The sequence below is a fragment of the Carlito syrichta genome, unplaced genomic scaffold, assembly GCF_000164805.1.
Source record: "Carlito syrichta isolate Samal-C Ts95f unplaced genomic scaffold, Tarsius_syrichta-2.0.1 Scaffold311756, whole genome shotgun sequence".
Lineage (NCBI taxonomy): Eukaryota > Metazoa > Chordata > Mammalia > Primates > Tarsiidae > Carlito > Carlito syrichta.
The window spans coordinates 52,107-79,334 of NW_007255852.1; the positions used below are offsets into that span (position 1 = coordinate 52,107).

The 27,228-nt window shown below is 34.1% G+C and overlaps 1 protein-coding gene across 1 annotated transcript in view; it reads right to left on the reverse strand.

The window, feature by feature from the left end:
* Positions 1-5,561: 5,561 nt before the first annotated feature.
* The window catches only part of LOC103271548 (membrane-associated guanylate kinase, WW and PDZ domain-containing protein 2-like), a gene marked incomplete at its 3' end in the record, with an annotated part of 293,994 nt that continues 272,327 nt past the window's right edge, over positions 5,562-27,228 (reverse strand). Inside the window, exons 4-5 of the mRNA XM_008069016.1 lie at positions 16,733-16,943; positions 5,562-5,641 (exon numbers count right to left, since the gene is read on the reverse strand). Of these exons, the coding sequence (XP_008067207.1) occupies positions 5,562-5,641; positions 16,733-16,943 (291 nt within the window). The remainder of the gene's footprint in view (positions 5,642-16,732; positions 16,944-27,228) is intronic.

Below are 27,228 nucleotides of genomic sequence, written 5' to 3' on the forward strand. Positions count from 1 at the left end.
GAGCCCAGCAGGTCGAGGTTGCGGTGGCCGGGAGCGGCCACTGCACTCCAGTCTGGGCGACAGAGTGAGACTCCAACCAAAAAAAAAAAAAAAAAAAAAATTATTCATGGTGGAAATAGTTCAAGGTGCTTTACAGACATTATCTTAACAGGTTTATCAGATTAGAAAAATAAGTACTTTAAGGTAAAATTAATTTGGTCATGCCAAATCTTCTTGGGAAGTTAGGATCACTAATCATCAAAATTAATTTAATGAGAAAAGAGCCAAAGCCCCTATTTAAGTGGAAACAAACTATGCAGAATCTGAAGTATGAACATAAAAGTACACAACTCTCAATCTGTGTGTCAATCATGCAGAAATCATTTAAGAAATGAATTGAAACTAATTACTGTTTTCTACTGTTTAGAAAGACAATTTCCTTCTCTTGGAAAAATATTTAAGAAATATTATAAAACATGGCATATATTGCCTTTGTTCAAAAGGATTTTGGACATAATTTTTTAAAAGACAGGTTAAGTAATTAGTTCAAAGCATTAGTTAATGCCAGTTGAAACGCACTTCTCATGTAGGTAAACAGATTAAGAATATGTGACTTTTCCTCTGTACTAACAAGAAAACTCATAGTTCATAGATATTTAATACAGAAATGAAGCCACCCAGTTCACACAGATGTAATTATAACTTTTTGATAATGTAGAGACTACTTACTAGAAAGACAGGGGAAATCCCCCAGTGTATGAATATCAAGCTGGAATTAGCTAGGTGGATAATTTTAGCCTACATGAATCTGTTCATTTCCCTCTATTCAAGAGAGTAATTCAAAGCAGTTAAGGTAGGACAACTATTCTGAATTTTTTTCTCCCTTGTCTTTTATAAGGCTAAATTGCTTGCTCAGAATATTACCTTAAGGAAAGAAAAATAACAGATATTTAGAATTTATGGTGTATCAAGCACTGCGATTCCTGAACCTGAAGCTAAATCTGCATAAAAGAGGTATAATTCCCATTTTACAGGTAGGAAAATCTAGGCTCCCAGAGATTAAGGACCTTGCCTACAGATTTGGATTTGGGACAGAGTTTTCCCACTCCAAATCCTAGACAAATTCTTCTCCTGAACATAATAAATGTGGTCTTACTGGGTTTAATAACATTTCCACCTTAAGAAAATTATGGTCCTACCAGGTTTACTTCACTTTTGATATTATTAATAACTAATTCAGCAGTTCTCATGCATTATGTCAGCACAGGAATGTCTGTGATTGGAAATGTCTCAGGAGAAACTCACACTACAGATTCTGAGGAGACAAGTACCATGGTGCTTTAACCAATCTTGCATCCAAATTATATGTTAGTTAACTGCTATTTCTGTGGCATTTTAAAAAAGATTATATTACTTGCCAAACACTACTACCTTAAATACTAATATTAGAATCCAGTGGTAGGTGGGGACTTTTCTCTGCCATGTAAACTGGAACTAAAACTCCAAAATGCACACAGCTATGAAAATGCACACAGATCAATGACTTCAGTATTTTCAACCCTATTGTTGGGGAATGGTGTATGCTTTTATGCTAAGTAGTGCTAGTTTAATATGTATTTGCACTGAACCATCCATGTTCCTTTTCCCTCCTTGTTACCAATGAGAAAACAACTGCTAGTTTTTTCTCTAGTCCAAAAACAATTAAATCATTTGGTATCTCCTCTCATTTTTTTTTCTCTCTCTTTTTTTTTAGTTGGAGCCTCACTTTGTTGACCAGGCTGCAGTACAGTGGCATGCTCATGGCTACCACACCATCGACTTCCTGGGGTCAGGCAATTCTTTTGCCTCAGCCTTCCAAATAGCTGAAACTACAGATGTGAGCCACATACCTGGCTAATTTTTTTTTATTTATTGTAGAGATATGGTCTTGTCAAGTTGTCCAGGCTAGTCTTGAACCCCTGGACTCAGGCAATCCTCTTGCCTCCTCCTCCCAAAGTGCTGGAACTACAGGCATCAGCCACCATGTCCAGGACTCTCATTTTTTCCCTTCACTTGTCTTCCTCTTATGATAGCTGACTAAGTAATTAACTTTACACACCTATGTAAACAGAGCTGAAGACACAATTTTATAGATACAAATCTACATATTCATATGCATATACCGATATATATTCATACATAGTATGTACTCATATACAACATAATATATAATCTTCAGTGATTAACATATAAATTATAACAATAAAAAATTACTATAAGCAACCCTAAGTCTAAACTATGCAATTTAAAAGTTACTGCACTAAAATTACCTATGGATAGGATGGAATGAATAACCTATAACCAATGAGAAACAGAAAATCTAAATAAAATGTAAAAAGTGAACAGTTTAAAGGGATTAGAAAACTGCTGAAGCAACAAAGTCGGAAAGGTCTAAAATTCTCAAAAGAAGAGCACTCTGGAGAAGTGAGAGAAGAATTTTCAACTGATTTTGTTGATTCTGGGGTCTTGTAAGAGTCCAGACTTGATTTGGGAAGGACACTGCTGAGTGTTAGAGAAACCAACAGAGTGGAGGAATCTTGAGGAATTGGAGTAACAAATATAGACGTGCGAGACAATTATCTCTTGACATTTGTCAAATTCTGAAGCTGCAGAATCTAGCTAAGTTAAAATGGCAGAAAAGCACCCCACATTTTTCCCAGTCTTGCAATCCCGAGAATAAAAATATTTAAAAATATTGGTATTCAAGACCTGCCGAGAGGAAAGTCCCAAATGAACACAGTAGGTTAAAGTTTGTCCTATGGATCAAATTCAGCCCACTCTTCTTTCTGTATGGTTCATAAATCAAGAATAATTTATATACTTTTAAATGGTTGGTAAAATAATCAAAAAAAGAATCATATTTTGTTACATGAAAGTATACAAAAGTCAAATTTGGTGTCCATAAATGAAGCTTTATCAAAATATATCCTTAATATATTGACTTAGGCTGTCAATATACATGCATCATTTTATATCCTTTATATATGTGATGTTCAAATATTGACTTAGGCTACTTTTACACGATGAGTAGTTGCAAAGGGACTACATGATCTACAAAGCCTAAAATATTTACTATCTGGCCCTTTACAGAAAATGTTTGCCAACGTACATTAGACTGTTAGTTGAAAACTGGTGAAAACACCCCAATAACAGGGCAAACTAGCGATGGATTGTCTCACCAAAACTCAACTCAACCTCATGTTGGCTCAGTTCTGGATTGAATTAGGGTAATTAGCCTTCACTCTATCTGCCTAGCAGAGGAAGAGTAAATTTTTGCTGGAAAAAAATATTTTTAATGGAGCCTCTATAATTTTAATACACACTTTATACTGACAATTATATTAATAAAATTCATAAAATTACTGCACTTACTTTGTTTGTTCTGAACTGAATTGTAATACATCTAAAGAAGCCTGACTTGACTGGCAAGTTCAGTAACAATCCACTAACATCCAGAATTTTAAACAAGTAATATTAGTCTATGTTATTTTTTAAAAAAACTAAAACATGATCTTTGCCTTGCTAAGCTATGGTGTGGTCAGGTGCTCTTTGAGCTATGGCCAGGCCACGTTTTCTTAAGCTTTGGCTCCCTCCCCTCCCTTGGGGAGGTGAAGTCCTTCCCCCTGGTCTCTTGCTCTCTCTCTCCAGTTTACTTTTAAATAAACTGTATTTTCTAATCTAAAAAAACCCCCAAAACTCTAAAACATGAGTAAGAATATTACCTAAAAGCATTTTTCTTGGCAAGAAAACTTAAAATATGTGTCTGGAATAATAGTATTTTAACTAGCTAGATGGTTAGTTTCCATTGTAAAGCACTCCAATAATATATGGGATAAAGTCTTTGAATTACTTATTTTGCAGAAAATAAAAAAAATAGTAGTTGACCAGTTTAAAAACATTTTTACTTATAAACTGAATTCTAGAACTCATTTTTCAATGATATGATGTTCAGAGGACACTGGCATCATATTTTAGACATCTGCCATCCTGAGAAATCTGGTAAGCATAAATGTGGGAAAAAATTGGTAACATTGAAATATTTTAATTATGCAATATGCTATGCCTGCATCTCTCCTAGGACTTTAAAATTTGACTTTAATAGTTTTTTCATAATGAAAAGAACAACTCAGAAGAGCAAGACAGCTGAGAAGTTCAATGTGTCATAGAACTGCAAAACTGTTAAATTTATTTTAATTAGGATATACTTAGGTGTTACATCTGTGGCATAAGTAAATTGCAACTCCCAGACATAACAGATCAGGTCATTTTAATTTTCAAACTATCACAGCTTGCAACATATGTCTTATCGGTGTCAATGAAATGTAACCTAATCATGCTCAAAAGTCCAGGTCATATAATAATTTTATGAGATTCAACCATACACAGTTGTACTATTATACTGAAAGGACACAGATATGGCTATGAATATAACACTGAATATAGGTATTGATTAAAACTGAACATTTTTGCATTTATACATGTTTATATAAATTGCAATCTCTAATTCTTAACTCAATAGTAGACCTAGTCTGTGAATCTTAAAACACATAGCCTGTGTTACCTTATAACATAGGCATGCACAATATTATCTGGGTATTACCTGATATAGTCAGAATTATTATTGAAACAGAAGGATTTTTAGAACTACAAACTTCTTAAAAAGTTACCTATTTAAAAACTTTTTTAAAAGTTTAAATATTCTGTTGTTTTCTGTACTTTTAAGAGCTCCTCAATGACAGTTGCATCTAAACAGAATTTTAACAGTTTGATCTCATAAAGGCTGTGAGTGTGCTTAAATAATATCTCATCAAGAGAGGATATTATTTATCATCTTAGCTAAATTATAATTGTTCCTAAAAATTAAACTCAATATTTTAAAAATTTGTATCATCAGTAGCAGATTATACCTATATAATTTACTCATTTAAAAACAAGGTTTACATTCATATAGTCCCTAAAATTATTTTAAAATTTCTTCACATATATGAAAGCAGTCCTTTTAAAAGCAAGACAATATTATTATATTGAGAACTGGAAAACACTAAGGATAATCTAAGACATTCAGGCAATTAGTAGTTTTATCTAAATGTTTGATTACAGTACATATATGCATATATATCTTTGTATTACTGAGTCTTTAATAACTGGTAGAATGCTATGCCTTTAAACACAAAATCAAATATTATAGTTCAAACTGCTTCTCTTATGCATCCTATCAGATTCAATTAAAAGATCAGAGTCCTCAGAGAGACATATTGCAAACAAAAAGTCCTTAGTAGGTGGTGGAAAGTCAGGCCAGGAGTCAAACAGAAGCAACAGAGATGACAGAGATGTGATATTCAGCACAGTCTCCTCAGAGAGAAAAAGCAAAACCACATGGCCTGCTGAAATGCCGAGTTAATTCTCTCTCCTATCTGAGCATTACATATTACATCTTTAAAATGGTTTCAACTAGATTATTCCTTCTTTAGGTGAGATCCTCTTAAGAAAACAAGCATTTTCAAAGTGCATTGCTGAAACACCATAAAAACTTAATAACCTACCATTTTCTTTGCACTCTTCTGGAGGTTTAGCCTTTTTCGCAAGTCGTGGATCCAGCCATGATGTTGTCTTTGTGTTATGGCTGAAAAGAAAAGAGATCACTCTGAAGAGACACATACTGAAAGGAATCAAGTTTATTCCTTAAGAAAAAAAAAAGCGGGGTTAGTCCAACAAAATTGCAATCGATACACTTAATTTGCTTACTGGTTCTAAGTAGCCCTGAAGGAGGTGTAAGAGTAATTGTGCAAGGCAGCTGTAAATTTGGCAACCTCAGCTCCCTGTCCTCAAAGCAGCTATTTTTATTAAAATCAAGTAGAATGTTGCCAAGTTAACCTCATTGAAAATGCAGAACTCATCCAGAGCAAAAGGAATTTATTACAAATACAGGATTCTCCAGTTGGAAGAGCACAGTCCACAGGCTCTGATAATGTTTCCTGAATTTTGCAAAATAATTATTTTCATCTTAAACCTGCCCTTTTCATAAACATTTGTTTTGATACTTTTAACTACAGAGCTGGAAGAGGCAGTACAAAAGTGATGCAAATTATAGCATGTTCTAGGGATTCCTATATTTTCTCAAAAAGTGATTAATAGCAATTTTATTAACTCATTAACTCTCTTGAATTTAAATACTTTCAACACAGCTCAAAAGGTAGGTGATAAAAAGGTCTGCATTCTAATGCTTCTGAAATGGAATTTCTAGAAATTAATTATAAAAGGAAATTTTTGTTGTGGGAAAAAAAATGTTTTCTTGTAAGTGTTTTGCCGAAAATTTTAAAAGCAAAGGAAAGCTATTCTTAAAGGAGTATTTCTTAAAGTGGTCCTAGAATCATCTGCATTGGAATCAACAGGTAGACTTATTATTATAACAATGTATATTCTGGGTCCTCAAAGAACTACTACATAAGAATCTTTGAGATGCAGCTAGAAAATCTCTATCATCAGCAAGCACTCCAGGTAATTTGGTAATTCTTATGTACTTTCTAATTCAAGAACAACTCAGTGGCTCATAACTGCTCATTGGAGCTAAAATATTCACTGTGTACAGCTGTCTCAAGGGATCTCATCTACCAATGAACAAACTATCAAGAATGTGACATTTATGAGGGCTTTGAAGAAAGAATGAGCAAAGTCATCGGTGTGGGAAAGCATGAGGTTCATACAGGGAATAGTCAGAAGGTGAATGAATCGAACATGAAAGGGAAGAGTGGGAAATAGGTTGGAAATTTAAATTAGGACCAGATAATAGGAATACTTGAGCATAATTGTAAGGAGGTCAAATGATAATGATGATATAAATTTCACATGTATTCTCTTTCTTCAACAAAATTTAACTATATTTTATCATGTCAGAGTCACAAATGTTAGCTAGATAATTTAATAAACCAATCTGTAGCTAAAATGAAGGTCAGAAAATTTACCCAGGCAGTATATTTAATACGAACATGTAGAGATCAAGTTCCCTCCTAATGAAGGAAATTTTAAGCCAGGAAGGAGGGAGGACGGAGTCAAAATGGGTGGTGAAAAGCTATTCTAAGGTATTAAAGGACTCTTCAAATAGCATTTTCTGGATGATCATCCTGTCTACCTTCCTGTAGAGCCATCTTTGATTTGAGAACTGTGACATTAAGACCTTTGGGTCATGAAGTTCCTGCACCTGAAGAAGATTCCTTTTTGTTTCCAACTTTCATGTGGTGTAAAGAGAAAGTACCCTCCATCATTTTCTTCACATTTAAGATCTTCTTAATGATAAATGCCTCTGACCTGGGCTCTAATAATTTGATCAGATAAAAGTTATGAATTTGACCAAATAACAAATTATCAGGAGAACATACCAGCTTTTATTTCCCCCCAATATGATCATTGTAAAGCCTGGTGGTGCTTCATTATCAAATTTTAGAGGGAATAAAGTATTGCATCAACTTTCATCTGGCTCTAACCCTCATTTGCGTGATGTCTATCATCTAGTCTTTTTCTCTGAACTGAAGACTTGAAGTTCCTGGACATAGACTCTGACTATCCCTAATATGACAAAATTCCAAATGTGTGGTGAGTGTTTGCTGCTCTCATTTTGCAAAACAAAGTCACTTAAAAACGCTCTGTATAGAAATGCCTCAGTTGAAAATGTGTGTGTATGCTGGTGTGTGGTGATGCCTATGTTTCTATGAAGTAGGAGGAAATATTGGGGAATGAGCAAGGAAAATACATTTCCTTGTGCCTTCACCAGCTTCTTCCAAATCCTTTCCCATTTTGGAGAAAAGTCATTTCTAGGTCCCTTAATAAGATTCACAAAAGCAAACAAACCCATAGATAAGTAAGGGACCATTACTAAGTCACTATAGGGAATCAAATAATCATTCCAATACTGCATAAACTTAGGTCTCAAATACTGGCTAATTTAGTAGAGAACTATGAATTTTCTAGGTTTCCTGAGTTTATATAAAGCTTTTCACTACAGGATGATTTTTTTTAGGTTGAACTAGCATTAATGGTATGTCAGTTTAATCCATTTTGACAGACTGCGTCTCTTATAGTTAACAGCATTTTCAGAAATGATTCTGAAAGAAATGTGGGTTGTAGTTACCTCCAGTAATTGTCTTACACATCACATGAAGATACAGCACAGTATTTTTCAATAGTGGTTCTTACCAACCTTGTACTTTGCATGCCCCTCCAAGATGTCTTAAAAGAACTAAAGGGAACAAATATTTTCTAGAAACTTTGAATCACAATATACTGCTTTATGAATTTCTACGGATAAAGCTAATGTGATAATCACGAAAACTGAGAGATCAAGTAAAAACAAGTCAGTAGCTATTTAAATTTATAAAATAATAATATAATTAAGATTCAATCAATGTCAGATTTAAAAATCTGGGTGAAACCCTAAAACAGTGGTTTATCATATGGGTATACCTTCTCTAATATTAAATTAATACCAAATCTAGTTGGAGGACTAGAATAAACCAGAAGTGAAATTTCTCAACTCTACAATTCTACTTTAAATTCATATCCTAATGGCCTTGAAAATATGTGATAGGGCTGACCTGCAATGAACAGAAATTTCTGTACAATTTGTAAGCTTAACTGCCAAACTGTCAAAAGCAGCAAGTTAAATAATATCCTATCTTCTGAGAAAACATTCTTCTCACACAGAACATGCTTCATTTCAACAGGAAAAGCTACTTACACACCACTGAAAAGTCATTCTCACTATCTCATAACTTTCTCGATTATTTACTGTCAAAGACTGCAGCAGAACTTTCACATATGTCACCTTATATGATACTAATGAGCCTTTGTGGCTAAGTATTATTAACTTCATTTTACAGATGGAAAAACCGAAGTTGAGAGAAGTTGGGATTACACAACTAGTGCATGAAAGCGAAAGAGTGAGCATTAAACCCAGGTATAACTGATTTCCAAGTCCAAGGGCTTCAGTGGTCTGAAACCAGAGGCATACTGAACATCACACTTTACTTTTCAAACTGAGGTGCTTTATTTCACAACTAGGGATAGTAATCAAAGGTTTGTTTCCCAACTCCTGCCAGTGGTTTAGAAACAGACTTAACTATTTATGGATCCTAATCACTACTTAAGTTCCTTTGTAAGTGTTGAATGCTTTGAACTTATTAGGTATTATACTAAGTTACATGTGCAGAGAGAAAAAAGAGAACATTGTGATTGAGGAGGCATCAACGATATCACTGGGAAAATTTTCCCCTGATAAATTTAAATTCTCTATTTGAATCACTTTCAAATCAAATTTTCTTCATTCAATTCTGAATAGTTTTCCAGAAGAAAGTCTTTTTAAAAACCTGATTTATATATCTATATATGAATATTCCGTCTTAGAAGCTATAGCAAAGAATTAGATTAATAAGAAATGCTATCAATTGATGGATTTATTTATTAGGAGCAAAATTTTAAATTTTCTTATAGATCATTCCACACTCTATTCCTCCATTCCATTTTTTTCATTCACTCTATTGTTTTTCCAATCAGGATACAAACTCTTTTTCTTTTTTAAAACATTTTTATTTTAAAGATGCGGTGTTCATTTCAGGATTAGGTATACAAGTGGTCATTGTACAGGTAATATTTGGACCTCTCTTTGGTCCCCACTTTGCTTGGTTTGAGATCAGGTATCCTTATTGATGCTATGTGCCTCTCCCCTCCCCTGGTAGTTTCTGGTTACTGCCAATTCCTTTCTTATAGTATTATGGTAAATGTTCAAGGTACGCTTATGCGTGAGAACATATGGTACTCAGTTCTTTGTTAACTCCAGTAAGAACGGCCATCATTAATAAAACAAAAAAGCAACAGATGCTGGCGATGATGCAGAGAAAAGGGAACTCTTCTACACTGTTGGTGGGAATGCAAACTCATTCAACCTCTATGGAAAACGGTGGAAACCACTGTGGAAATTACCCTACACATTCCTTTTTAGTTTCTTAAGTATACATAACTGGATCTTCAAGGGTGATCCAATTCAAACCTAATTTGAAGACATGTTCTCTTTTCCTTTCATATGTCTTTCTGTTTCCTTTTCTTTTCTTCTTTCCTTCCTTAATATTGCCAACTGGATCAAAACAATGTTTTCACTATTGTACAAATATTGGAAGTGTCTTCTTTCATCAATTTAATGGATGAAAAACTTTTATTATGAAACATACATCTTTCCTTTGCTCCATTTCCTCTAAAATAATAACAGACTTAAAACCACAACAAAGTCCTCCTAAAAAGTCAATTCTGAATCTTAATCTTAAACTGATAGTTAATTGGTATTTTCCCCCTAGGGAAATACTACATCAGAAGAATAATAAGAGATTAAAGTCAGTGACATTTGACTACATAAAACATAATCATCTGAATAAGATAAGCAAGATATAGATAGGTAAATATTTTGGAGTCAATAACAATTTAAAATGTGCCCAGATGTTAAGGTTTCAGTAGTAGTTATACAGGTTCAAAGACAATAATAACATAGAAATTGCTGACTGTATTTTAAAAAATAAACATTAATTTTTAAAGCTAGGTAAATTAATTAGATTTTATACTATAGTCAATAAAATCCTCAGGATAATTATATCATTTTCCAAAAGACTTTTTCCTTCTGTATAATCATTTCAAAAAAAAGAGCTATTAAAGGCAATGATTGGCTATATCTAATAGATGATTAGCAGTGTAGACATTTTTCTTCAATATTCCATTCATCCAAAATTTCACAGTTTTATTCTACCTATACATAGGTAATCCACAAATAAAGCTTACCAGTAACCTCTTTGGTTGTTATTTGTTTCCTAAATAATATTTCTACACTTTTCATGAACATATAAATATGAGTCTGTTTTCATATCACCTTTTATGCATTTAAAAATATTTTTAAAATAAGTTTTATTATTATAAATATTGTTTTCAATACCGTGGGTGTGTGTTGCATACTGTTTTTTCCTAAAACATCTATTTTCTGTCTGGGAATAACACCAGAATCTTGCATAGGCACAAGAAAAAAAGCATATAAAACATTCAATATAGCTACTGTTTTTGTAATACAAATTACAGAAAGTAAGCCTAGGCCAGATTTTGTGATTGGTAGACTATGCCAAGTCTAGAATGAGAAAGTATATTTCTGGTGTTGCTGCACACCAAAAAACTAATTTTACACTACTCTCCAATAAATTTCTGAAGTATTTTGTCTTCTATTTAATAAGGAAAAAGTTTTATATTTTTTGAAATGATAATTGGTGATATACTTAAAACTTAAGGGTATACAGAAATAGCAACACAAAAAGAAACATAGACTATTTGTGTTTTTGTTTGGAATTTAAAAGCAAATGCAGTCCTGACAAATATTTGGAAACCGTGTACATCCATGACATTTTTCACAGATATGATTCTCAGTTTCAAAAGTCTGCAATTAAACATCTATTACTTAAGATGACAAAATGTTCACTGCCATTCAGGGAGATGGTAGTAAACAAATAAGTTCTTGTTGTCGTTTTTTGGGTTTTTTTTTTTTTGCCAAAGCAATAGCAGTCTCTTTTGTGCTACTAACTAAACTGACTTCTAAACAAAGAAGTAATTTAATGGGATTCCCAAAGCATGTCAATCCAGATTAACCCTGTGGCAGCTTTTCTTTATGGAACATTTAGCCTCTGGAGTAGTGAATTGCTGGCCAAGAAACTTATAAAACAAATACTATTTGTAATAAAAAAGTTTACTTTTTTCCAGCCTGTTTGTTTATATATTGAGGTAGTATGGGATAATGAGAATGACTTGGTAGGGTGAAAGAGCTATGTGAGTTTTGGAATGTTAATTTAGCCAAGATGCCTCAGAACTTCATTAATAAAATGTGGATAAATCAAGTACTATAATTATAGGGTGATTATGATGCAATATATGTAAAGTAGGCACCATAGCAAATTGGCTAACAGCAAGGACTTTGGAGACAGACTACATCCTATGAAGGTATGAATCTTGTCAGTATCTTTGGCCATTATATTCCTAGGGTTTAGAGTGATTCTTAGCACATAGTATGTGCCCAGTAAACCTCTGTTGAATAAATAGAATCAAAGAATTCTGGCTGTGTCTCATCTTGGTTATATGACTCTTGGCAAGTAGTTACTTCTATAAGCCTCAGTTTCATAAGGTGAGGATTAAATGAATAGAATGTGAGTGCTTAACATATTAGTTATAGCTAAAGTAATCTGAACACAGCCAAAAAAGGTACAGTCTCAGTGTATAATAACTCATTTGAAGATATTCTCATTTATAATTCATATATTGCCTATTTTAAAAGATAATATTAATGAAGATGATGGTATAAGTAAAAAAAATTGGTTTTACAGAATATCATACATTTAAAAGTCTTGAAAATTACAAAACATGAGACATTATTATTTCAAGGCATGTTTGGAAGAGTACATTCATTAAAAATTTAAAATACGTTGTTTAAAAGTACTTTCTTATATGTTCAGTTTTCCCATTAAATATCATTATAAATAACAAAGGAAATTTGCTTTTATCATTCATCAAAGGAGGCCATTTCAAAAGAGTGGGAAACAGAATTGGCCCATTAGTTCACCAGTGCTGTTGAGAACAGAAACAGCCCTCATCTTTTAAATGCAAAACTGCTAAAGAACTGAGCCATTTCAATTATTTTGCAATATTGAATAAATCAATAAATTTTTAAAAATATTATTTGACAAAAGATAAATAAATGGAATTACTTGCTGCTTTAATTCAAAACCGATGTTTATATATATATATATAAATTAAAAAAATATATATATTTAAAACCTTTAAAATATATATACACATAGCCAGGCGTGTTGACTTATGCGTATAATCCTAGTACTTTGGAAGGCTGAGCCGGGAAGAATGCTTGAGCCCAGAAGTTCAAGACAAACCTGGGAAACAGAGTGAGATTTCATATCTACAAATAAATAAATAAATAAATAAAACAAATTAGCCATGTGTGGTGGCAGTTACTTGGGAGGTTGAGGCACACAGATGGCTTGAACCCAGGAAGTAGAGGTGGTGGCGAGCAGTGATCACGCAATTGCACTCTAGCCTGGATAATGGAATGAGACTCTGACTCAAAATACTAACTAACCAACTAACTAACTAACCAAATAAAGTTAATGTTTCAGTGTAGAGGTCACCTCTATTTAGAAATAAATATAATATATATATATATATATATTTTTAAATTTTATACACAGAACCAAAGGGTCCTTTTCCTTTATTTCACTTGTTTTCTGTTTATTATGATCTTCATTTCACAGAAGACAAAATTCAGTAAAGTTCAATGGGGTGGGTGGTGCCACCTGTCAAGAGAGACTTCCGTTACTCTAAGGAAGTTTTCACTAAGTCAATGCTTCTTCCCTCACAAATCTCTCTAACTTTTTTCTTTTGCTTTTCCCTCTGGCTTACTTTCCTCTTACATTCCCCTTCCTTATCTTTTATTCAAAAATTCACTTATTTTATTTTAATTGATAAATAAAAATTGTATGTATTGTATTCTTGAAACTGAAAATATAGTCAATTTTAACTGTTCTCACCACAAAGAAAAAAATTACAAGTTTGTGAGGGAATGCATGTGCTAATTAGTTCAGTTCAGCCATTCCATAACGTGTACATACTTTTACATTCCCTATGTATTGTGCTTTCTGATACTTGATTTTGCTTCAGGAAGGTCCTTATTGCCCAGTCACGGTCTCTCCTGTGTCACTGTCTCCTACTCTACACGATCTGCTTCCAAGGTCCTTTCATAGTACAGAGTTTATTCACGTAAGGACTTATGACAGCCATAGCAAAGCTATTCACAGATCAATGATACTGGGTGGAAACATTGATTTTGTCAAATGTAGTTAGAAAAGGAAGGGGCATTTTGGGGCAAAGAGTGAAGGTAGACAGGAGAAAATTAGCAAAAACAGGAAAAAGTAAAACACGGTGAACCATAGGCAGAGAGAAAGAAAAGCACAGCATTGGTGAAGGTGGTATGGGCATGAGGGACCGGACAAAAAAGACAATGACCCACTCCCTACTCTGTGACAGGTGAGCTCATCACACTGAGTCTTGAGATCCAAAGGTAACCTTTTTGGAGAGTGGAAAGATGAGGTACAAACTGGTCCAGGATGAAGGGCGAACTGGGGATGCATCCATTGTGTGGAGGAACATTAAGCAATGCATTCTCACGTTGCCTTTGTTCCTGCCTCCCATGTCCATCACCTTCCTGACACAGTCACTTCAACCCTGACTCCAGGCTCCTTTGTCTTTGTTAACCTCTGGATAAATCTCCTTCAGCATTAGCTCTCTCGCCACAAATGAAATTGTCTCCTCTATTTTGCTTTAATTTTCCACTTCAATCTATCTCTGCTCCTAATACTGTTCATTGATCCTTCCCTCCAGCATCAGAGAGATTAAAAAAAAAAAAAACCCAACAAACATACCAAAAAAAGAAAAAAACCCTAAAAATGTCAATCTTTTCCTTGCCTTTAAAAAGCACTAATGACCTAGCACAGCAAAATCTAAGCAGTTGTTTCTTAGGATTTACCAACTAATACATACTTTTTTAGTAGGGTCAGGGAGTTTCTTCACCATCCCTAACACAACAAGAGACTGAGTCTTTGCAAGAACCATTCTTGTACCTGGAATGTTCTATCTACACATTGTTAACTTTTCAAGTCTATGCTATCTCATGTTACCTATGATGCTTCTCTCACATCTTAAGTCTATTCTAAGGTTAACCTTTTCTGAATAGTATCACAACATTCAGAAATTGTTTACAAAGTATTTACAATTGTGTCTCCCTTCCTCAATCTCACAACAAGTTTGAGATCAGGGACAAAAATCTTAAAGATTTTTGAATGTTGACACTGGGTGACTGATGAGTAATAGAAACATTTTGCTAGATACTCTCAAGCCAGGCAGAGTCTCATCATTTACTACATACCCAGAGTACAACTTTTGTCTTCCAAAGTCCCTATTCCTCACAACTCCCAAATCTGACACAGTTAAAAGAGGAAAGTTTATTTTACAATAACAAAAACAAAGATTTGTATTACTGCATTACTGGAAACATTGTAAGGAAACAGTTTTTTTAGTCAACTTGTATGCAGGTTTCCTTTTATTAATTTCATATAAACTTACTCCCCCTGTATTATATCATACAATGTGTATATCATCAGTTTCCTTATTCTGAACATCAATTGTTCTGAATGTCAATTTGTGATCCCACATCTAGGACTTGTATTTTGACTTCTTAACTGCAAATGTCATGCTATCCTTATCAATATGAAAATTCTGTTTCTAGATATAAATACTATTGAGTATTTTTTAGTTGGTCACATTTTAGAAAATTCGATCTTTCTCTTTTCCAATTAATTGATGAGAGATGCCTCCGGGCCATTGATTGTAGCAATAAGAAATAATGCCAGGAGATTCTTATTCTTTTTTTAAACTTGGAATATTCACTGAAAGGTGAATGTTGGTGATTCATTTTCTGCAAAACACTGCATTTCTCATCCATGTTGGAGTCAAGTAGAGCACCAAGTAATTACCTGCTTATGGAATCCCTTGACCACATGTATCAAAGTTTCCAACTTCACGTGAGAATTAAATACTGGTATGTGGTCACATTTCAATTTCACAACTGAATTCTGCCTATGGAGATCCAAGTCATAAATCACTCCAGGTTGGGAGAAGAAATTCAGTTTGAATATATTGCTTAAATAATCAGAGTTTACATATTTTATCTATGTCAACACTAAAAACTTCAGTTTTTATTATTTTTTATCTTTGAGGCTTATACAACTTTGAAAGGATAAGGGTTGTTTGTAATATTTTCAGTTTTCATTTTTTTCTAGTGAACATTTTGGTTGTCTTATGTACATCAACAATTTAATTTTGTGTGAACATCTTTAACTTTGGAACTCCTTAAAAAAAGTTGTTCTACTTCTAGAAGATAAAGAGAAGGAAAGTTGGACGTTATTGTTAATAAGATATATTAAAAAACCTCATAGTTTGGAAAAAATGTCCTAAAAGAAAGACAAGATTAGTTTGAGTATTACCAAGAAGTTCAGGAATTCACATTTCAGTTTCCTTGGCAAGTCTTAAAAATGGTGAGCAATTAATAGAAAAGAATTTAGTAAAGGGCGGTACAATGGACTATACAAAAATCATTTTATTGATAACTGACCTCAGGGTCAAATGCTTAAAACGTTTTCTTTTGTAACTAGCAAATATTTTGCTTAAGCAGCTGTATCCTATTAAACTCCTGAACATGATGATGGTGGATATTTCTTGCTTAGGCAAAAGGAAAAAAATAATAATTTGAACTATATGGGCATCCTTGGAGGAGTAAAGATTTCTGCATGATATCTAGACTATTTCTAATTCAATAAGAAAATCAATGGAGATTTAGTTTCTTTGGTTATGACTGCAACAGATTTTTAGGTACAATGATCTAATTCATCCTTTGATTTATAGCTGTCTTTTAGGATCCTTAACTGTGTTAAGGCCTTAGCTTCTTATTCTTTCTCAAAGAAGAAAACTATTACCAGAAACAATAAAATCCCATGTTTTCTTTTGACTACATCTCCACAGGCTACATTTATATCCTGTTATGATCTTTATGGCAATGTTCAAAGAAATGTGTGAAACTTACTCAATGAAGTAGACTTCACCCTTCTCTGTATAGGCCATTTCCCAGTTATCAGGCAATGGGTCTGATTCCTCATTGTCCTCAGGTTTAGTAGGCTTTGTATCATCCATCTGCTCCTTCAGCTCCTCAGGCTGACTGTACACTGGTGCAGGATAAGGCTGGGAGGGTGTCTCCTCTGAGGCACCTGCACTCTTGTCTTCAGGTTCACTGGATTCTATAAGGGAACAAGAGCACATGGATAGTCACTCTAGCCACAGTAATGAATGTGGAATATGCTACACCAGTGAATAAGCTCTGTGAAGGCTAACAGGAAGTAATTTTGAAGAAGCGTAATTGCAAACAGCTCTGAAAATTATCAATAGGCCTATTTGAGCTTTCCTTTCACTCATCATTCTTGTCTATCCTTTAATTATTGTTGCTTTCTGAATTTGAGGTTAGAGGAATGAAACATAAGGACCATTTCACAATATAGATGTGGTAAGCTGAATGATGGAACCCTAAAGATATTCATTGTACTAATGCCGGGGACATGTGAATGTTATCTTGCACTACAAATGAGGATTTGCAGATGTGAATAAGTTAAGGACCTTAAGATCATGGAATTAACTTCCACTATCCAGGTGGGCTCACCTGGATGAATAGGATTAAGTGTAATCACTAGGGTCCTTAAAAGAAAGGAACACAGCCCTACCCACGCCTTAATTTTAGCCCTGTAAGACCACATGTTATAAACTACAGAACTATTAGATAATACATTTGTATTGTATAAGTCACTAAATTTATGGTAATTTGTTACAGCAATAGAAAACTAATATAGTAGTTTCTGCTCATCCGCAGTTTTGCTTCCATGGTTTCAGTTACTCATGGTCCAAAATTAGATGATTACAGTATAATAAGCTATTTTGAGAGAGAGAGAGAATGTCCACATTCATACAACTTTTATTATAGTACATTGTTATAATGGTTCTATTTTATTATTTGCTATTGTTGTTAGTCTCTTACTGTATCTGATTTATAAACTAAACTTTATCATATGTATATATAGGAAAAAACACAGTATATACAAGGTACTATCTGTGGTTTCAGTCATCCACTGGAGTCTTGAAGTGTATCCCCTGTGGTAAGAGGAGACTACTGTAAAACAGAGCAAAACTACCTTAGGAGAAATGACAGTAGGTATGGAAGATAAACTCAAGAGCCCCAACATACAAATAGTATGAGCTCCAGAATGAGAAAAAGGAACACATGAGGATAAATAGTAAGTCAATAAATAATAGAAGAAAATTTACCTAAGATGAAGAAACATTGGAGTCTGCAGACTGAAATGGTTCATTGAATCTGAGGCCAGATTAATAAAATATACAGACCCAGATTATATCTGGGTCTTTCCAAAAGACAATGTTAAAAAGCAGTTTAGCGGTTTCTGCACTGAACATACATGATTACTTATGAAGAAAAGAGGAACAGAAGATCATCAGACCTTTCATCTGGAATACTCTAAGCTGAAAGACAGAGGTAACATTTGTAGTAACTTGAAAGAAAAGAAAAAGGACAGCACCCAAGAACTTGACATTGACAAGATTTTATTTGTCTATCTGGATGAAGAAAAGTCACTTTTAAACATGCAAAAGTTCTGAATGTATACTACTCAAATATCTTATGAGGACATTTGAAAAATTACTCTAATTGCCATGACTGAATCAAGTGGAGATCTCAAAATAGGGAGAGAAAACAAAAGTTGAGAAGAAATAAATTGTGCTTAATACAGTTACATGTAAATAGAAGACTATCACATTTCTGAAAATTTGTAATATGTGCTGGAACAGATGCTTAAAAGAGAAGAAAAATATAAGGAACACCTAATAATGGCATGAGTTTTAAACCTTTATCTTAAGAAAGCTCAGGTTCTAGAGGATCGAGAAAAGGTAGGGAAATAAAGATATTCTAAAGATCTCATTAGAAGGCACATCAGAGAGTGAGTACATGAGATAACTTAAAGGCCACCTTTTCATGGAATGGGATTATTGGACAAATATTTTGGTCAAAATATATGCTTAATTATATGTAGTTATGTAAGTAACTAATTATAAGTAAGCAATGGATTAGATCTATATCTACTGACCTGGAAACATGTTTATAATTATCATTTAAAGAGTAATCCAAGTTGCAAAGTAATGTATATTATTCATCCTGTTTTTCTAACTAAGCAAACACCAAGTCATTTTAGTTATATGTATATAATTTTCTATATACCTGTATGAGCATGAAAATAGTCTGCAAGAATGTACAACAGAATGTCAATTTTGATTGCCTCAGGACAGTAATTTGAATGGGAATAGAAGTTTTTTTGTATCTATCTTTGCATTCATTGCCTATCTATAATTTTTATGACTTCAAAACTAATGAAGATTTAAATGAGTAAATTAAAACGGAATACCATCTTTGTCTCAGTATCAATTGCTTGGATCAGTTTCCCCCCATCTGTATAAATCTAGGAGAGCAATGTTATTTATTAGATATCAGAAAACATAAGAACACTTTATAATCTTTCACTGTTCCGTTCTTTAAAAAATTATGACAATAATATGGCCATTAGTGATGCAGTCTCCTAGTTGATCCTTATACAGATTTGACCTTCGTAAACTATGTGGAAAAAAACAGCAAGGTACCATTGCACTCTTTAGATTCTCTTTGCTGTACCTTATTATAACAGTTAATTACCAATATACTGGTATGTACATGGAACACACCAAATGTTATGTTGCATTGAAAAGTTGAAACACAAGGTCATGCTTTGAACATATCCACTTATTCAATATTCACTTAATCAATATTTATTAAGCACTCAATTGGTGCCAGGCACTGAGGACAGAAGAGTGAATGACAGACATTGATCTTTGCTCTTATAGAACTCAATATATGTCAAGATGTGTAGTCTTTATACAAATACTTTTAAGTGTGATGTGTGTTACCAAAGAGAAAGTTGGGATTCTATGTGCATGCATTCATCTAGCCTCATAAAAAGAGTCAAGAAAAACTTCTTTTTCAACATGCTATAAAATCTGAGACTTCTTTCAGACGCAGGTAAGGAAGAAATAAAATAAAAAAAGGTTGAGGAATGCTCGGGATTTTGGGCTGTGTCCTGAGAGCAATGAAAAAGTATTGACAAGCCCTACTTATGAATTACAAAGTGAGATTTTCCACAAAGATTTCCTTAACTATTCTGAGGATTTGATGGTGGCAAGGATAGATGTTTATGGAGCAGTGGGAAGTTATTTTTGTTCTCCAAACAAGAGATGGCAGTGATACAGGGATGAAAAGAAGTGGAGTGAAAAAAATATTTTGAGGGTAGATTTTGCATGTTAAAAAACAAACCCAAAAACTGGACAGATACGGAAAAAGAAAACAGTAAACCCAACAAAGCTATTCAGTGAGATAGGAAACACAGGAAGAAAATAGGACTCTGCAGGCAGAAGGCAGGCTATGGGTATAGCTTAGGGCACACTGAGTTAGAGGTCATGACAAACTTACAGTGGAGATGTCAAGATAGATAATTATTGTCTGGAGAAAATCGACTTGAAAGACAATAGCATATGGCTAGATTGCATTATAATTTTAGCCGTGGGGAAATGAAATTGCCATGAGATACAGTATGAGAAGTGTAAACAAGAATCTGGAGAGTAGTTTTATGAGGAACTCCAACATTTAACAGTCGCTGAAACACTGGAATGGCAAAAGATGATGAGGAAAGAAACAATAGGAAAACTTGTAGACTTCCATATTGCAGAAGCCAAGCAAAGGGTGTTGGGGAGACACTTAACCATGACCAAAGCTTCTATACAATTCAACAAGAAAAAGACACAAACTCAATTAAATTCATGACATAGAGGTCTCTGGTGACATAGTTGCCAGTAATTGTAGAATTTATGGTGGAGTGATAGGTGTCAAAACCAGACTAGACTAGGTTAAAGAATAAACAAGAGAAAATATGAATATCCTGATTGAGATTTCACTCAAGAAGCTTAGTTATGAACAAATAAGCTTTTCCCCTACTATATAATACTATTACATTCTTAAGAGAAATGTAAGACATTTCTTGAAAAACAAATAGATGAAGTTTTTGGAGAAGTTTATGATCATATTTCATGATATGTCAGAGGTTATTGAGCAAATTTGTCCTAGTTTTTCTAATTCACTTATTTATTTATTTATTTATTCTTAATTGATCATCCATTATATTAGCAAACATGAGTTTAATACCTATAGTATATAGAATACTTGACAAGAGTTTAATGGAGGAGAGAAAAAGAAACTTCATCAGGCTATTGGGAATTGGGTTGAGAGGTAAGCAATAAGTAGCATCTCCTGACTTCATCTGAACAAAATAAGACAAAAAATGAGTAAAGCAAATACATAATCATAACATTCCCATATTGACTATTCCTAAAGGTTAATCTATGGATGTAGCTGATACTGAAAGTCAAGGGCTTCTGGTGAAACCCAGAGGACCAATTTGTCCATTGGCAGAGCTGAACCAGAGCAGGCCTTCCATGCAGAGGTAGAATCTGTTCTCAGAAGAACAAAGTAGAACATTAAAGGAAGAAAAGGAGGAACTGAGACAAGCAGGCCTGGATTAGTCTTCCAAGTTTTTTCACTCAGATAAGTCACTCCACCTATTCTGGGCATAGTGAGTCAAGATGCCAGAGAAATGCAAATTTTGTATCATCCTAGACATACAAGGCAAAATGGAGGGTTGGGAAGAAGTGCCTCACTGATCCCTAGGTTACTTTATAGAGTACTATAGTAATGATATGTTAAATGATACCCAATGACACAAAATAATTGTATAAAATCTTCTAGGGAGGCAGGGCAGCAACTAGAAATGAAAGTACCCAAGGCAGCTGTCTGAGGAACTCCAACATTTAACAGTCAATGAGAGAAGAAACTGACCTTATACTTTCTATATTACTAGGAAATTGCATTAATTAGTTAATTAATTAATTTGATGAACATTTATTGAAAGTGTCCTGAATATCAGGTACTAAGTCAGGCTGTATACAGTCAAGGAGAATAGGGTCCAAATGTATGTAATAGTTTGCTAAGGTTATCATAACAAAATAAATATCTGTGACTTAAACAACAGATATTTATTGCCTTATAGTTCTGGAGGCTAAAAGTCCTACATCAAGGTGTTAGAAGAGCCAGCTCCCTCCGGAGGCACTAGGAAGGATGTTTCATGCTTCTCTCTTAGCTTCTGTTAGTTTTTGGCTTGAGGTAACACAACTCCAGTCTTCACATGGTAACCTCCCTGTGTGAACATCTGTGTCCTGTTTTCTTCTTTTTATAGGGATACCAGTCATATCAGATCAAGGAATTATCCTACTCCAGTACGATCTTGTCCTAACTAATTACATTAAATGGTTCTGTTCCCAAAGTCACATTCTGAGATACTAGGAGTTTGAACTTCAACGTATGGATTTTTTGGGGGGACACAATTAAGTTCATAAATGGTATATTAGATGAGTTAATCTTATAATTCACTGAACCAATATTTACCATCTGTAGGACTACAAATTACTGTGACATATTTCATGCTATATCATTTTTGTTTCCTGCTTAATAAGAAAAAGAGAAGTTAACTTTGCACAAAATGATTGTCTTTCTTCTATATGTGGCTTACATTTTAAAAAAATCTGATATATTGTGCATCTTATAAAAGTTAATAAATTACCCATTAAGAACAGACATTTAATAATAAAGGGAGATAGAACTAGATCTTACATGCCAACCTAGGGAAAGAATTGGATCTTACATGCTAACCAAGAGTGCCTATGGCAGCCATTTCTGCAAGATCCCTAGCCCCCTGGAGGCAAATTAGAAATATATGCGTGCAAACACACCCTTAAACACATCATACATGTGTCAGATCTATGGTTTAAGAATAACTGGACTATTTCAATTCTGACTAAGGAGAAGAAGCCAAATAATCTACACATGTTTTACTTTTAAAGTAGTGTGAAACTGTTTATTAGGAGGTGGTCAGGTAAAACTGTACCTTTTGACTTCTAAGATGCATTTATCATTATGATTTAAATTAAAGTCAAATTGAAAAATAATCTTTTTTTGGATATGTAAATGTAATTTTTTCCTTAAGAATCTTGCTGCTGCAATGAACAGACTTTATCAAATGCTGACATTTTTTAGCATTCCCCATTGCATTTTTTTTGCACTAACTACAGAAACGAAGAGTATTTAAGTAATAAACCTTTTTATTTAAGTAATAAAAAGGAATATGTCTTCTTTTTATTTTATTTTATTTTTGAGTTGGAGTCTCACTCTGTCTTCTGAGTAGCCAGAATTACAGGTGCATGCTACCACGACCGGCTGATTTTTTTTTTTTATTGCAGAGATGAGATCTCGCCTGCCCAGGCGAGTCTCGAACCCGCGGGCTCAGGCAATCCACTCAACTCAGTCTCCTAAAGGTGCAGGATTACAGGCTGAGCCACCAAACCCGGTTGGAACATCACTTCTTAAAGAATGGTTAAGATTTTCCCTGGGACAAGGAATGTTAAATTTCTTAGAAATCCTGTAGAAACATTGAGACAAAATATACAATCTTATAAATAATGACCCATATAAATCACATTTTACCTACACTTTTACTGTTGTGAGGAATTAAGAAATGTAATTCTTTTCAATAAGTGTGATTTTCTTCTTTCCATAGGAAATGCAGAAGAACTGGAAGATTAGCACACAGCATAGGAACAGAAATCCATTTAATTGGGAGGGGATAAATGAGTAAATGTATGTATTTTTACATTTGGTTCAGTCCTTATAAATTCTATAGCTAGGTCCAGTCTAAGATTTTTATACTACAAAAATATGCATAGTAGCCATTCCATTTGCTTTTATGTACATTATCCTACAGTATCAAACATGCTGCCTTTCAGGTACAAGACCAAGGAGAAACTGGAATGCCATGATTTTGAATGTCTCCACCCAGTTTCATCAAAGAATAACCAGAAACCAAGAAGATATATGTTTTGTACCTAATCCATATTTTCATTTGACATGGTCTATATATATAGTTAATATGAAGCTTTCTGTAACTGCCACTCTTTGAAATGAGGGAAAATAATGAAGGATTTGTTTTTAAGCTAGATAGGAAAATTTTATTTTATTTCTTTGAACTGTCATAAAACTCGAATTTCCAAAATTTATTTTACCCTGCTAGAGAGCCTTGTGATTTTTATTTCTAATGGCCATGTGACAAATTTTAACAAATCCACCAATTTTTTTTCTCCATGTCTTCATTATTTCTTTGGAAGTAAGCAGGGCTGGAGGACATTTAAGATTGAGAAACATTTGTGGGGACCCCCCCAAAACGGAATTACCTTTTGGAGGGAAAGCCCCTTGCAGTATACTCAGAATTTGTTCCTCTGAATCAACTGGTCAACCAAAGATTTTATCTGGAAGTTTTGAGAAAGCTTTGTCATGATTTATGGAAGAAATATCCTGAATTGTGGTAAACAGGTGACTGGTTCTTCCATCAAGACAATGCACCTGCCCATACCACGCTGAGTGTTCAGCAGTTTTGAGAAAAAACGGCACGACCCCAATGCCCCACTGTCCCTATTCATCTGATCTCACCCTGAACGACTTTGCTTGTTTCTCCAGATGAAAAAGGTCCTCAAGGGGAAACGTTTTGCTGATGTGGAAGAGGTGAAACGAAAGCAAAACAAGACAAAACTTCAGAAGCACTAAAAGGCATCAAAATTGATGAGTTCAAAAGCTGTTTTGAGCAGTAGAAACAGCATCTTGATATGTGTACCATATCAAAAGTATAGTACTTGGAAGGTGCCTGAAGTTACATATGTAAGAATAAATACACATTGTTTTTCTTTTTTTTTCTCTTTTAATTTTTATCTTGATATTGTGGGGTACAATTCAGGGTTAGGTATACAAATGTTCATTGCGCAAGTACCCTTATTGATGAGGTGTGCCCCCTTCCCTAGGTGGATATCGACTACCGTTAATCCCAGCTAACACTCCCGCCCCCCTCCCCACAGTTTCCCATTACTTTCAATCCCTTTCCTATAGTAATAAGGTAGTTGTTCAAGGTCCACTTATGAGTAAGAACATGTGATACTCAGCCCTTAGTTTCTGTGAGAGATTACTCAGTATTATAAGCTCTAATTCCATCCACATTGCTGCGAAGTTCATGATTTTGTTCTTCTTTATGGCTGTGTAATATTCCATTGTTTATATGTACCACATTTTTTATCCAGTCCTCTTTTGATGGGCAGCACAGTTGGTTCCATGTTCCTACTACTGCAAACAATGCTGAGATAAACATATGTGTGCAGGTATCTTTCTCATAGAGTGACCTGAGTTCTTCCAGGTATATTCCAAGTAGGGGGATTGTGGGATCATATGGAAGGTCAATTTCTAGGAGTTTTAGGAATCGCCACACTGATTTCCACAGAGGCTGTAGTAGTTTACACTCCCACCAACAGCGTAGAAGAGTACATATTTTTTAAAATAAATAAATTCAATTTTTTGGCCCCCCCCTCGTATTTGTAGTTGAAAAGAAAAAAGAATAGTAATAATTTGATATTTAAAATTTGTTTACTTTTTCTTTAGCAGTTCTCAGATAGCAACGAACACTTTCCCCAAGAAGCAGTAGAATATAATTGCTAAGGCTTGTATCAGCCACCTGGGTTTGAATCTGTTCTCTTTTTTTTGAGTCAGAGTTTCACTCTGTTACCCACGCTGGAGTTCAATGGCATGCTCACAGCCACTGCAACCTTGACCTGCTGGGCTCAGGCAATCCTTTGGCTTCAGCCTTCCAAGTAGCTGGAACTGCAGGCACGCACTACTATGCCCAGCTAATTTTTTGATTTTTTTGTAGAGACAAGATCTCACCAAGCTGCCCAGTTGGTCTCGAACCTCTGGTTGAGCCACTGCACTCAACCTAAATCTATTTTTTAAAGTAGAACGTTGAGAAATTTATTTAATCACTCAGTGCATGTCTCAACTTCTTTAACTGCATAGTGAGGATAATAACTTTATTTACCTATAAGGATTAGATGAGACATGTATATGAAATGCTTAGAACAGTAAACTACTAGAATATAGTAGGTGTTTAATAAATGTTGTATATTAATACTATTGAGTTCTACTACTTTGAACACTAAACAAATTGAATAATTAAATCAAATAATTTCTGCCTACAAAAATAAAAAAGTATGGCCATTTTAATCTGATTTTTAGGATATCGGGTATTTAAAAAAATAATGCAAGTACTAAAATAGGATACACACCAAGGTAGCATTTTTTTAAAGGTCTGCATAAATTGAGTTTTCTTCCTTAATTCAGATATATAAGTGAATTAAGTAATTTAAAGGAGGAAAAATAATCCTTAGAAACCAGAATTCTCTTCCAAGTTCTCTATTATTTTCTCTAGAGTTTTGTATTTGTTTTTACTGGGCACCAGGGGCTGCTACTGAGCTATGAACTTAGCTATGAACTTTGGCACCTTTGAGAGCACTGATTTAAAGCAGAATCAGAGGCACAGTTTTCCAACTCTTGTGTTAGCCCAAGGCTTAGTCTCCTCACATTCCCCTGGGACAGCCTTGACCTTCAAGTCTGCTTCCAACTGATGGCTTCCCACTCTGGTTTCTACTTGTTTGTGGTAGTAGCCACAGCGGTGGATGTGGTGGGACTTGAAGATTTCTCCACGCTTTCTTGCAAACCCAACAGCCCCATCAAAAAGGACGTTTGTTATATTGATCCAAGGTTTTATTGTATTGTGGTGGGAGGACTGTTCCTTTCACTGATGGAAGCTGAAGTTCTTAGAATTTGAACCACAGACTCAAGTAAATGAATGAACACTTCATTTACTGGGACAAGAGAAAAATATTGTAGTTGATTTTTGTAAATGCAAAACTATGATTATTGAGCATTTATCTTATTTCTAATATAATTTAATTATTTATAAACTTATATAATCAATTTTTTATTAGGTATATAGATTATATTCTGTAGTGAAAGTGAAAGAAATTGTCTTCAGAAAAGGAAGCAGTCTTATAGTGATATTCTGCCTAGCCAGTTGATCAAAAAAGTTAAGATTGCAGATTATTGCTCAAAGGGTACTCTTATCAATTTCCTTGCTTTTCCTAAACCTTATAAAATTAGAAGTGGAATTATAATATGGGTGCTAAAATGTTTTCACATTGTATAATTAGTGATTTTTTTCTCACTCTCTAAAAAAGTCTTTTTAAATGTAGTATAACATGTGCCTGTTACAAAATCCAAAAAGTGACAAAGGAAAAAAGAATGTAAGGCAGGCTTCCCTCCTGTTGCTACTCTCAGTGATCCAGCAATACAGTGAGCAAGGAAAATTAATTTTCTGGTCCTTCAGATATACACACACACACACACACACACACACACACACACACACACACACACACACACACATATATATATATATATTT